This window comes from Mus pahari, chromosome 23 (assembly GCF_900095145.1).
Source record: "Mus pahari chromosome 23, PAHARI_EIJ_v1.1, whole genome shotgun sequence".
Lineage (NCBI taxonomy): Eukaryota > Metazoa > Chordata > Mammalia > Rodentia > Muridae > Mus > Mus pahari.
In genome coordinates this window covers 18,468,426-18,481,413 of record NC_034612.1, presented here as the reverse complement: position 1 = coordinate 18,481,413, position 12,988 = coordinate 18,468,426, and the positions used below count along the sequence as shown (strand labels likewise).

The following is a 12,988-nucleotide window of genomic DNA, read 5'->3' as shown; positions in this document are numbered from 1 at the left end:
CCTCTGGCCCCAGGTTGTAGCCTAGGCCCTGGCAGGCAGCCAGCCATGAAGAGTCGCAGGTCTTCCCAAGGGCTGGCTCCCCCACCATCAGCTCTGCTAATTGCCTGTGGAGGAGTGGGCGCACACATTCCAGCAGCCCCATGAAGGGAGTTGGAGGGGGACTCGTTCTTACCTCTTATTTTAGCCACTCATTGGGTCTGCACAGTTTGAACAGAGAAAATGTTTGCCAGGTAACTACGTATGATGAAGAAATCGCAGGCAGCTGCTCAACTCTTTGATCTTAAGGACATAGAGAAGCCTTGTGCGGTTTTATACCTTAAAAGAGTTGCCTGCTGCTTATGATTCAGGGGGACGATGATTTAGAAAGAAAAAAAAAAGAACCATAAAGTCATTTTTTTTTAATAGAGCTCTATGTTCATTTCATTAGACCATTTATTAAGTAATTTGGTTTTTGATGTTTAATTTTTGGTATTCTTTTTTTTTTTTTTTAAGTTTTTTTTTTTTTTTTTTTTTAAAGATTTATTTATTTATTATATGTAAGTACACTGTAGCTGTCTTCAGACACTCCAGAAGAGGGCGGCAGATCTTGTTACAGATGGTTGTGAGCCACCATGTGGTTGCTGGGATTTGAACTCAGGACCTTCGGAAGAGCAGTCGGGTGCTCTTACCCACTGAGCCATCTCACCAGCCCAAAGTCATTTTTAAAATAAAAAAAAAAAATAGAGGCCATTAACTTCTAGGAGATGAACTTAAGGATTGTCCTAAAAATAGACTTGAGCTGGCCACTGGTGGATGCATCCTTTTAATCCCAGTACTCAACTTAGTACTTAGTACTTGGAGGCAGAGGCAGGACAGCCAGGGGTGTGTGTGTGTGTGTGTGAGCCATCTCTCTAGAGATGGCTCAGTGTTTAAGAATCCCAGCTGCCCTTGCTGTGAACTCGAAGTTCGAGTCCTAGCACTCACATGGTGGTTCACCACTGTCTGTAACTCCAGTTCCAGGCGATTGGCCTCTCCTGGTCTCCATGGTTACTACTGTACACACACTAGGTATTTACATACATGTTGGCAAAGCACTCACATACACAACATAAATATAAATAAAACTTTAAAAATGTACGTGAATACACTCAATTGGGTCAGCCACTGAGAAATAGATAAGGGGGAAGCTTGGGGAGGTGTGAAGTGTCATTCAGAGAAATGTGTGCCAGAGATGGAACCTCCTTTTCTCCTTTCTGTCGGGGGAAAAGGTCAGTAAGGCAGCCTGGAGTCCCACCTGCCTCATTACATCAGCTTCAGGGATGGGCACAGCAGTCATTTCAACCAGGTTCTTTGTATCACTCACTCTGTAAAGTTTTTAGAAAACAGAAAATGTGTGTGTGTGTGTGTATGTGTGTGTGTGTGCTCATGCACACACAGAAAGAGAGAGACAGAGAGAGACAGAGAGAGACAGAGACAGACAGAGAGAACACCAGAAAGACAAAATTTAAGAGAGGCACAGAGGACAAAGCAGGAGCTGGTACCCCAAAGATGAAAAACACCCAGGAAGACAGAGGCCTTTGGGCTGTTTTTGGCAGAGCAGCCCCGGCTCCTCTGATCTTCCCTTGGAAGTCAGGGAGCTGAAAATGCTTAAAGCTGGGGATGGTTTTGTAGCTCCCAGATGTGGATTGCCTCCTTAGCCAGATTCTGTGAGTCCTGCCATAGTTCATCATGTCCTAACTGAAGACTCATCGTGAAGATCCACCTCTGGGGGTTCCCCCAACAGTTTAACTGAAGAGGAAGGCTCATCCTGAATGTGGGTGCTACCATGGATGGACGGAGGCCCCACACTAAATACAAAGGAGAAAGTATGTTGAGCACCAGCCTGGCGCCCTCGCCCCCATTTCCTGACTGCAGATGCCATGTGACCAGCTGCCTCATGCTCTTTGCTGCCATGCTGTGATAAAAACAAAGATCAAAAGCAACTTGGGGGAGGAGCGGGTTGGTTTCATCCTCCAGTTTAAATCCATCATGGAGGGAAGTTAGAGTTGGAATCCGGAGACAGGTACAGACACACAGAAGCAGTGGAAGGAAGCTGCCCACTGACTTGCTTTTCATGGCCTTTGTAGCTTTCCTTTCTTCTACAACCCAGGACCACCCGCCCAGGGGGCGGCACTACCTCCAGTGGCTCCTCCCACAGCAATCATTGATCAAGAAAATGCCCACAGGCTCCCTACAGGGCAATCTGACAGAGGCATTTAATCAGCGGAGGTTTCCTCTTCCCAGAGGACTCTAGCTCACGTCAACTGGACAAAAACTAACCAATTCATCACATGCCTTCTCTTTCTGTGAGCCCAAAACGGACTCTCTTTCCCTTAAGTTACTTTTGTTAAGTATTTTGTCACGGCACAAAGAGAATGAACTAATCCAGTCCATTTTTATCCGCAGAAGTGAATTCACTCGTTGGAGTGATGCTGGGTTTCCTCTCTGAATCCCCACAGAGCTTGCTTGTTTCCAGGGCTCTGCGGAGCAGTGAGGAGGGCTTTGGCTCAGGACCCTAGCATGGGAATTATGTATCTTTGTGTGAGTTTGCCTTAGACACCTTGGAAGGCATGAGTGGAGAGCTGTACCTATTAGCTTTTCAATGAAATATCTTCCCTAATGCCAATTCCCTAATGCCCAAAGCCCAGCGGGGAGCCAGGATGGAAATCTTTCAGGGACAGGAATTTGGGGGTCATTTTGGCATCCCAGGGTCACAATCTAGAGATCACCTGGAAACACTTCAGCTTATCTTAGGGGTTCCTGAGCTGTCCTTGCCTGAAGGCCGCCTACAATCAGAGGCTTTAAGAAGGCAGGGCAGATGGCCTTTCCACACCTGTTGTGAGTGTGGACATCCACGTTGGTCCTCGTGCGCGCTCCCCGGGGCTTGTGGGGTGTCCATAACCTCCTTTGAACATCTCCCTCCTATTCGAGCACATAGAGAGGGCGACCGCGAGGCTGGGCGCCCCGCAACCAGGAAGGTGGGACCTACTTTGCGGATTGGGGCTCACAGCTGTCACTCCAGAAGGGTGGGGCTTAAAAAGAGAGAGAGAGAGGGAGAGAGGAAGAGAGAGAGAAATTAGGAAGCAACAGCTCCAGCCCGCCTGGGCACACTGCTCTGGGTGCGCTCGGATGCAGCCGCCCCGGGCTCGCGCCTCCTCGTCCGCGCGCCGCTCGCCCTCCGCCCCGAGCGCCGCTCGTCTCCGGAGCCGGCTGTGCGCCGGGCGCGCGTGGGGAGCCGGGGCGGGCTGGGGTGGAGCCGCAGCGCCCCGCAAACTTTGGGCGGCGGAGCGCGCGCGCCGAAGCCCCGTAGCGCGGGATGGGGGCGGCGAGGCTATGTGCCCCGGGTCCCCACGCGCGCCTGGCCACCAGCCCGGGGACCCCCGCGCCGCCTCTGCCCGCGCCCCGGGCCCCGCAACCTCGCAGCCCCGCAGCCGCCCGCGCGCACTAGCCCACCGCAGCTTCCCAGCCGGAGTCCTCAGAGCGCTCTCCGTGCTTGGGGACACAACACCAGAGACCCCCCTTGTGGAGTGAAATTCAATTCACGAGCCAGTCCTCAGCGCAGTCGAAACACTGAGGTGAGCCTCGGCCTGCGCTGCGGGACCCCGGAGCCTGAGCGGCCTGGCTATGGACCTGTGGGGACCCGGCACAGGGCGGCCCTGCTGCTCGGGTCCCTAGCCAGATGCGTCTTGGTCATCCAGCTCAGCTTCTCTTCTCCGGGGATCTGGCGACATCCCTTCTTCAGCCAGAGGACACCACGGAGGAGCAGAAGACCCGCGCTCCGAGTCTCCAGGATGTGCCCATCTGAGATGGGGACGCTGTGGTACCTCTGGTCTCCCGTGCTCATCAGCCTAGCTGCCCTTTTCTCCAAAGGTGAGGACTCGGGGGCTATCTGGGCCCGGGGACTTAACTTTGCCGAGAGTAGATGTGATTATGGATGTGGATGTGGGCGGCCCAGAGAGGGCGGGCGTGTGTGTGTGTGTGTGTGTGTGTGTGTGTGTGTGAGCGCGCGCGCGCGCGTGTGCGTGCAGCAGGCTTGCGGAGCCAAGGTCTGGGGCAGACACCTTGGCAGCAGGTGATTTCCCTGGAAGTCTTGGTATGATGCCCTAGGAAAGTGTGCCTAAGCGACGAAGGGAAACGGGGAAGCCTAGCCTGCTCTAGCCCTGGAAGCTTCCTAGAATTTGGTGTGGACTTCCTAACTGGCCCTAACCGGTTTAGAAATAATCCTCAACAACCCTGCTGTGTGAGAATGTCAGCTAGTGTATGTACCACGGGCCCGTTAAGAACACAGTTGGCCAGAGTCCCTTTCAGCCCAGGGGTCTCCTGGGTCAGCCTTCTGCAGCTGTTGTGTGTGTATGGGGGTTGGGGAGGAGAGAGAATAGGAGAATACCTCCACAGGATGCTCTCCTGTCTATCTGACCCAAGACTTCCCAGTGGGGTCCTGACCTGGGGCTGTGAGTAGAAGCGGGAAGCCCCCATTTACCTGCTATTGCCATCTCCTTCAACTCCCTGCCTGGTACAAGCGAATGTGAGAGCTTGGGACGGAAATGCCTCGCAGAGCGATCGATCGATATCCACAGGACACGGTAGATGGACTCCACACATCTTCCTGACCGAGCAGGAGGTTTCTATTTGTGGGTAGTTTTCTCCCCTACACCCCCTGTCTACAGCAAAAGTCAAGATTCTTTGCGGTCTCCCGTGGGCTGGAAAAAAAAAAACCCTGTAAACCTATTTTTTTTCTGCGAATATTTATCAGGCAACATCTCTCTGAAACTTCCTAGCCAGTTGACAAGCACAATCTTTTAATGATATGTTGATTTGGGTTTCTGGCTTTTCTGGTAGCTGGCAATCTAGAATTGCTTAGAGTCTTGCAGAGTTAGACAGATTGATTGCTGGGCTTTTTTTTTTTTTTTTCTTTTGCGTGGGAATGGTTGTGGGGGCGTGCTAGGTGTTTATCTATGTCACTGTGCTTTCAAGTGCTGTCTGTCCAAGGGGGCTCAGGTAAGCTAATGAGGAGGAGTAGCCCCCTTCCTGGGAAGGAGCCACAGCTTTGGGGGTATAGAATACACTGGAAACCAAAGAGGAGGTTGGTTAAAACAAAAACAAAAACAAAAACAAAAACAAAAACAAAAAACCAAAAAGGCAGACCCTAGGTCTTCAGGGCCACGATGCCACTCCAGCATAGCTGGGAGGTGTGCTGTGTCCTTGTTGCTTGGTTTGATAAGAGTAGATGTCTTTGTTTTTATTCCTTAATAGCAGGGCTTTATTAATCGAGGCTTTGGACTGACTCTACACTAACGATGGTGTTCCATCTCACTCCCTTACTGATTCCTTCATTATGAGCAGCTGTGTTGATGAGTGCCACCTTGCCCTGGGTGCTTTCGAACTCGTCCTTAAACAAGGTACTGTGTGTCCTGGAGGGAGGGGGAGCCTCTCTTTTCCGAATGGCTAGAACCCAGCTTGTCAGTAATATTGATGTCCCGTGAGGTTCTTTGCTCGAACTCTGAAGACCGGGGAGCCTGGCTTGGGGCAGACTGTTGAAGCCCAGTTGGAATGTGGGGAACCTTCACGCAGCTGTGAGCAAGGTTAAAGGCTGAGCCCCTGTGAAGTAACATAGCTGTGGATCTGAGCTGGGAAGGATGGGGATTGATGGAATGGTATCAAACAGTGTAAAAGGGGACTTCATAGGGGCAGATGAGACAGAGACACGCACCCAAGGACAGTCTGGTGTTTGTTCCATTTTTTCCCCCCTAATTCCCTCTCAAGTTGTGTGATGACCTGTATGTAAGTGCTTTCCACAAACATACCTGTCTTAATGTGTGTAGCGAGTGTGTGTATGTGTAGTTTGCATGTTGGCATGAGTGCACATATGTGTGTGTGGGTAGATGGGAATGTGTGTGGGCGTGCATGTGGAGGCTGGAAGTCGGCATCAAGTGCTTCTTCTTTGATTATTCTCCACTTTACATATCAAGGCGTGGACTCTCGCTGAACCCAGTGCCCTCTGGATCTGGCTGGCCTCCCTACCCAACATACCTCGGGGATTCCCTGAGTCCATTTTGATGTGTTTATAGGTGGCTGCCATGCCGGCCTAGCATTTACATGGGTGTTGGGGATTAGAACTCATGTCCTCGCCTTAACAAGGCAAATACTTTATCCATAGCACGATCTCCCTACTCATGTCTGCAGGTTCTGACTTTCTTGACGTCCAGTATGGGCTATACTGGAGAGTATTTCAACCAAGTAAACACACACTCTTAAAATGTTTAACTTGTCTGGGGCTGAAAGGAAAATGGAGTTGGTATCAAATACTAAATATCTACTGTACTGTGTTACTGTTTTTACACCCTTCCACCCATAGGAACCCTTAAATGCAATAGAAACCCTTAAACACAATAGAACACATATTTTCATATGTTAACAACCTTGGCTAATCAGCCCAGTGACCTTGGACTTTGTAAATGAGTCAGTTTCATGAGTGAATACTACAAACCTACCCTCACCTGGCTCTTAGGAAAGAAGTAGAATGTTCTGTCTTGTATTTCTGTCTCCTTGGGATCTAGGGGGCCATGCTATGAAACACCATTTGTGGTTGCCCTTGGCTTGTGGCCCCAAACTTCTCTGCAGAGTGACCTTACCAGGTTAGGGAGCTTATGCCTTGTGTTTACACCAGAGTCCTGGTTAGAAACGTGATGCAGATGCTCCAGTATATGGCTCTGAGCTTTTTGAGTGGGGCAGGTATAAGGACACTTAGCTGAGAAGGGAAAAAAAAAAACCACCCCAAAACCAAAAACCTGTGGGCAGACTGGAGACAGTCAGAGACGGAGGAGGGTTTAAATCCAACATCTGGAAAACTGCCACCTGTCCCCACCTTCTCTCTCACTAGTCACTCTGCATGCCGTTCTCTGCTGCATCCCCCTGAGAAGCAGATGCTGATACTCAGGATGCTGGAGGGGGAGCCTCTGCAGAGTTGTGGCATTTGTGCCTGGGCCTGGATGGTCATGTGCAATGCTTGCTGCCAGCTGGGTGCACAGGACATCCTGTGTGTGTGTGTGGGGAGTTCTCATCCTGAAGTGATTGCTTCAAGAGCCTCTACTCTGCTCCAGAGGAGGAAGTCTCAGGGCAGTGGGAGCGGCTTCTGCTAAGGGCTCCTGCAGCTTGGGGTGGTAGTGAGTGTGACTCAGTTTATAGTGATCATCCCATCAAGGGGGTCACTTTCAAGGCATGAGAGACATAGACAGCAAGGAAGTGCGTATCGACGTATGGGGGTAGGGAAGAAGAAAGAAAGTGGGGAACTGACTTTACTGCTCATGTTCAAATGCTGTAAAAATCAGGCTGTAGGGGACTAAGGTGGCAGGAAGCCTTCGTTTCTTTGATTTGATGATGTAAATGGAATATGATTTCATTTAAGAAATGCTTACATGTGATTAGGTGTGGTACATGCCTGTAATCTCCAGACGCCAAAGCAGGAGGCTCTTAAGTTCCAGGCAAGCCTGGGCTACATGATAAGACCATGTTTTTAAAACAAAACAACTTATATGCCCAAGTTTTTATGAGTTGGGAGGTCTGTTTACACAAATTCTACTCTTAAGAAGCCAAGATAAAGGACTGCACTAAATATTAGAAAAAAACATTATTATGAAAACATATATCATTATAATACTTCTAGTTCATCTGTTTATCCATCTATCCATCCATCTGCTCATCCAATCTGGTCGATCCATCCATCCATTCATCCATCTATCCATCCATCCAACCAATCCAGTCTTCTATCTGTACATTGGCCTATCTAAACCCTGTTTATCCTCCCACTTATCACCCACTCATCCATTCTCTACCATTCATCCACCAAACAAATACCGAAGGCCACCTTTTAGTGACCCTCAGACCCGCACAGCAAGTATTTGTCAAAGTTCTGGGGACATAGGGCTAGGTCCTCAAGAGTCCTCACACTGAAGAAGTTTATGGCTGTCTTTTCTCTCAGTTTCAAAGTGCCACAAGTCACTTTGTTTTACGTGGCGGGGGTAAGCCTTGGTGACTCTGTATGTTCAGCAACCCGCTTCCTTCTGTCTTATGGCTTGCTTCATCCCCACCTTTTCTAACTCATGATAGTAATGCCCTTGCCACAGTGGCTCTGTTCACCCCACACTGTACTGCAGGGGATACAGTAAGGGAGGACACAGGTCTGCTGTCTCCTCTGAGCCTGTGGTGTATGGGGCGATGAGAGAAAGCATACCCAAAGGAAGGGGTGTGGCACATCCTCTGAGGGTCAGGACTGCTGTCTCTCCCAGCAGGTGTGTCAGCATTTGACCAGAGTCACTGGCTGCCCGGGAGCTTTCTTCCAGTGCTTAATGCCAGCTGTGAGGATAGCCCGGGGAGCGAGCTGTGCAAAAAGAGGGGAAGAGTCTGGACCATGGCGGGCTAAAGAAAGTTGGTATAAGTGGGACAGAGGAGTGATGGAGGTCACATTGCTGCATGGAGCAGGGGGAACAGTGGGCTAGGGAGAACTGGGTGGACAGCATCAACCTCACCTCTCAAAACCATCCAAGCGGATGGGAAACCTGGTGGTCTCTTTTTGATGTCCTGTGTGAAGGGCTTAAGTGGTAAACAAACAAACAAACAAACAAACAAAAACCCCGAACGTTGGTGCCAGTAAGATAGCTCTGTAGTTAAGCCATTTACTGCTAATTGATTGCTGAGACTCACACAGTGGAAGGAGAGGACTGACTCCCACAGGTTGTCCTCTGACCTCTACCTGTAAGCCATGGCGTGTCATGTCCACACATGTATGCCTGCATACAAATATACATACATAAATGTAATGAAAAAAAAATTAAAAAGCATTTGAGGTCATCCTCAGCTCTATAGTGAGAACTAAACAAAGACAAAACCAAGCAACAAAGCCACCAGGGACAAAAGTCCAAGGGACAAGGATGGATGTTAGTCCAAGTGAGTATGAGTTCCCCATGGCTACTATAACAAATGGTCCCCAACATTATGGCTTCAGACAGCAGAGACTCTGGAGGCTAGGAGCCCAGTGGCGGGAAACTGGGGAGGCTGCTTCTGGCCCTCACAGTCCTTGTGGCCACTAGCCAGCTATTTTGGGGTTTTTCCTTACCCAGTGTTCTAGGTTGCCAAGGCTGCTCCCACGGTCCTCTGTCCCTCCTCCCTTTCTCTTTATGCTTTTTACCCGGCAGCATCTCCCATCTCCCTTGTTTCCACCTTAGGCCTCCATCCTGCTCTGTGTACCTTGTGCATATCCCCCCTCCCCACCCCCACCCACTACAGTACATGCAGTTGCTTTTATAGCGACCCAAATGATCCAAGACTTCATTTACTTTCATCCCAGCTTTTTTTTTTATCTCCAAACGAGGTGATCAAAGTCTTAGGGCCCGGGGATTTGAATGCTAATAATTCTGAGAGGTTGGGGACATTTCCCCCCCCCCCACCTTCCACAAGTCCATAGGTGTGACCTTCAAAACCCATTTTGTATCCCTTCTTCAAAATTTTAAGTTCCCCTAGAGTAACAAATAACTATTTTCTATCTTTGACTTCTCTTTAGTATTTAGCATAGCATTTTGGACATTACGGAGGGTCAATAAAAATTTTTAAGTGTGCTTAAGAGTATAAAATATTGCCCAAAGAACCTTCGCCTGGCAGTAAAAGGCTCAGTGCCTTTTCCCAGTAATTTAAATGGCTACTGGGGTACATTGGCTAATAGTCATAACGGTTAATTTTCCCAGCAAGCTTTCGGTGGCAGGAACTGTGCCGAGAGATTTATCCCGGTGATATTCACAAACTTGCAGACAAGCCCAGTGAGGCTGATGATGAACTCGAAGCTCAGAGAAGCTGGTTCAGGATCTGACCAGGGAGAGCGGCAGGGTCTGACTTCCGATGTCTCTGCCCCCTCTTAGCGGTGCCCTCTGTTGGCTGTGATTGTATTTTTAAGCTATATGTGCAGCGGGAGTGCCCTTGAGGGTTTCAATGCAGAGTCTCTTTGTCTTTAGTGTAAGCTCTGAGCCCAGGACAGAGTAGATGCTCCATATGTGCTGGGCACATTTAATAGAAATGCAGCGTGCTGTTTAATTTTCTCGCATTTTACTTTATCAGTGGTGATCAGGAATAATAATAGCTCAAGTTGACTGAGATCTAGGGGTGAATGCTCTGGGCTGTTGAGGCAGTTCTATGATGTCCTAAGACAAGACAGTGGGCTACCTAGGACAGCTCCTGGAAGACTATGGAGCTGGGGTGGGGGTTGGCTCAGTCAGTTAAGTGCCTGCTGTGTGAAAGGTATGTGATTACATGTGTTTGTCTTCCAAGTGCTTGGGAGGTGGCGGGGAGTGGATCTTCTTTCGTTTGCTGTTAGCCAGCCTAGCTGAACTTGTGCATTCTGGGCTCCTAAAAGACTCTGTCTCAAATAGCAAGTTAGATGGATGGCGTCCTGAGGAATAGCACTTAAAGTGGTCCTCCAGCTTTCCAATGCATGCACACATACACACATAGGGATGCACAGCAAGAAAATAATAGTGATTTGCAGATGAAAACAGGGGTTCGCGGGTACATTTGTGTGTGTGTGTGTGTGTTGTGCTCGTGCACACGGCTCCCTGGCATAACACAAGGTCGACAGGTGACCTCCACTCGTTCAAAGATGAGCTTTGGTGACTGCTGGGAAGCTGAGAAGAAAGGGGGAGAAACACACGGGCTGAAGATAGACACGTGGTATTCCCATTTGTGAGAGGTGGGTGTGGGAGTCTGTGAGCATATGGATCTGTGAGTTGGACTTTAGATGCTAGAATCCAGTTTGGGTGAGCTATGGAAATAATATTGTGGGGACTCAAGCAAAAAGATCAGGGAGCCAGTCTGTCAGGAAATGAGACCCGAGACGCAGGTTACAATATGCAAGTTTGTCATTTATCTACAAAATACGCTGCCACAAATCTTAAATGCTGGCTTTTATAAAAAAAAATATTAAAAAAAAATGTATCGATGTTGTCTCTAAGGGTGTATATGCACATGAGTGCAGTGCCTGTGGAGACCAGAAGAGGGCGTTAGATCCTTTGCAGTGGGGGGGAGTTACAGGTGGGTGTGAGCCGCCTGGTGTGGACTCTCAGAACTGAACTAGAGTCCTCTGCAAGAGCAGCAAGCACTATGAACTGCTGAGCCATCTCCCCAGCCCCTTAAACTGTTGGTCTTTAAGGGGGGCTGTATTTTATTTATAGAGACACGCCATCCCATACCTTACCTCGGCTCCAGAATTTAAGAATCTATACAGGGTGGAGAGGCCCCCAAACTTGAAAGTGAGTACACTTGTGGTAAATGATTGAGAAGGGGATCAAAGGCTTGTGCTCAGAACAGGGAAGCTGGCAGCTGCCATGGAAAAGTCAGCTTTTGGAAGGAGGGCTCAAAGTCCCATTTCTTGACTCTTTCTCTGGTCTCAAGCACGTGACTCATATAGCACACTCAGGAGAGAGGGGATGGGAGGGCTTTTAGTGGCATTGAGATTTTTATGCAGGTGGCATTAAATTGTCACGTTTTGGAGACTCTGCATCCACCTGGTGTTGGTCACACGGTATTGTTTTTTGTTTTTATTTGCTTGCTTGCTTTGGGAGTGGGAGGAGGAGAGGGTAAATCCCCAACCGAGATTGGAAACCTATGTGACAATCTCAAGTCACCAGAGCAGTAGACTAATTTAGTTTCAAAGCCGGCCTTCTCTTGCCCTAACACCCGGTCCCTGTTCCCAGCAGCCACTTCTTTGGCAGGTGTGAGGGGTGGCAGGTGCACAGCATGACAGCAGGCAGGTGCACAGCAAGACAGCTGCAGCCTCCTGCTCTAACCCAAAGCTTAGGCTAGAGAACTCAAAAGCCAAAATGCATCAGAAGAGAGAAAGCCTGGGAAACACATATGTCCCTGCGCATGTGGCTTTCTGGCCCGTGTCCACTTGCTTTACTGAGTAAAGTGATAGTTTTCCTGGGAAAAGGGTGGAAATTCAGAGAAGGCCCAGATGTGGGTGTGCTTTGAAGATAATGTCCCTACAAGTGAGTGTGACAGTGGAAGAGCCTGCATCTCCTGTGTAGTAAGAACCTACCCCAGGCCGCTGGAGCAGCAGAGCGGGTGTTCTGTCAGGTTAATGGGTAGCATAGTGTTAGCACTGCAGGTTGTTTTTTTTGGGGTGGCCAGTGGAAGTGCAGGTGCATATAAGAAGGATCAAGGCCAAGGCTGGGGATATACAGTAATCTGAGGAGGAGACACTGCTATCTCTCATGTGGTTGTGGCCAGTTGTGGGAGTTATGTGGTGCTGACTATGGAGACCATTTTCACCCTTCACAGCTTCTGCCAGGAAGGAGGTGCCTGTTTCCAGGGCCTCGAGAATGGTAGGAGGTGACCAGATGCCAGAGGAGGATTCCATTAGGTCTTTTTGCTTGTTGAGTGTCAGCCACACATAAAGTAGTCTTGCTGCTTACCAAGTGCTCTTTTGAGGCAGGCAGACTCCTAGATATCTCACTTTTACTCAATCCTCAGAAACTCACCATGTTCCTGCCCACCATTCTGTCCATTATCCCATCCATCATTCCATCCATCATCCCTTCTATCATCCCACCCATTATCCCTCCTATTATCCCACATCTTATCCTGTCCATCATTCTATCCATCATACCACCCATCATCCTATCCCTCATTCCTTCTATCATCCTACCCATCATACCATCCATCATCACACCCATCATACCATCCATCATACCATCCATCATACCATCCATCATACCATCCATCATACCATCCATCATACCACCCATCATCCAGTCCATCATCCCTTCTATCATCCCTTCCATCATCTCACCCATCATCCCTTCTATCATCCCAACCATCATCTCGACCATCATCCCACCCATCATCTTGTCCATCATCTCACCCATCATCTTGTCCATCATCCCACCCATCATCTTGTCCATCATCCCACCCATCATCTTGTCCATCA

The 12,988-nt window shown here is 49.1% G+C and overlaps 1 protein-coding gene across 2 annotated transcripts in view; it reads left to right on the top strand.

The window, feature by feature from the left end:
* The first annotated feature begins 3,102 nt into the window (after nt 1-3,102).
* The window catches only part of Tmem132d (transmembrane protein 132D), a 634,730-nt gene continuing 624,844 nt past the window's right edge, over nt 3,103-12,988 (top strand). Inside the window, exon 1 of one of the 2 annotated variants that reach the window (XM_021222597.2) lies at nt 3,103-3,888. In XM_021222597.2, coding sequence (XP_021078256.1) covers nt 3,810-3,888 — 79 coding nt within the window. In that variant the 5' untranslated portion in view covers nt 3,103-3,809. The remainder of the gene's footprint in view (nt 3,889-12,988) is intronic. The other variant, XM_029533772.1, reaches the window with a different exon arrangement.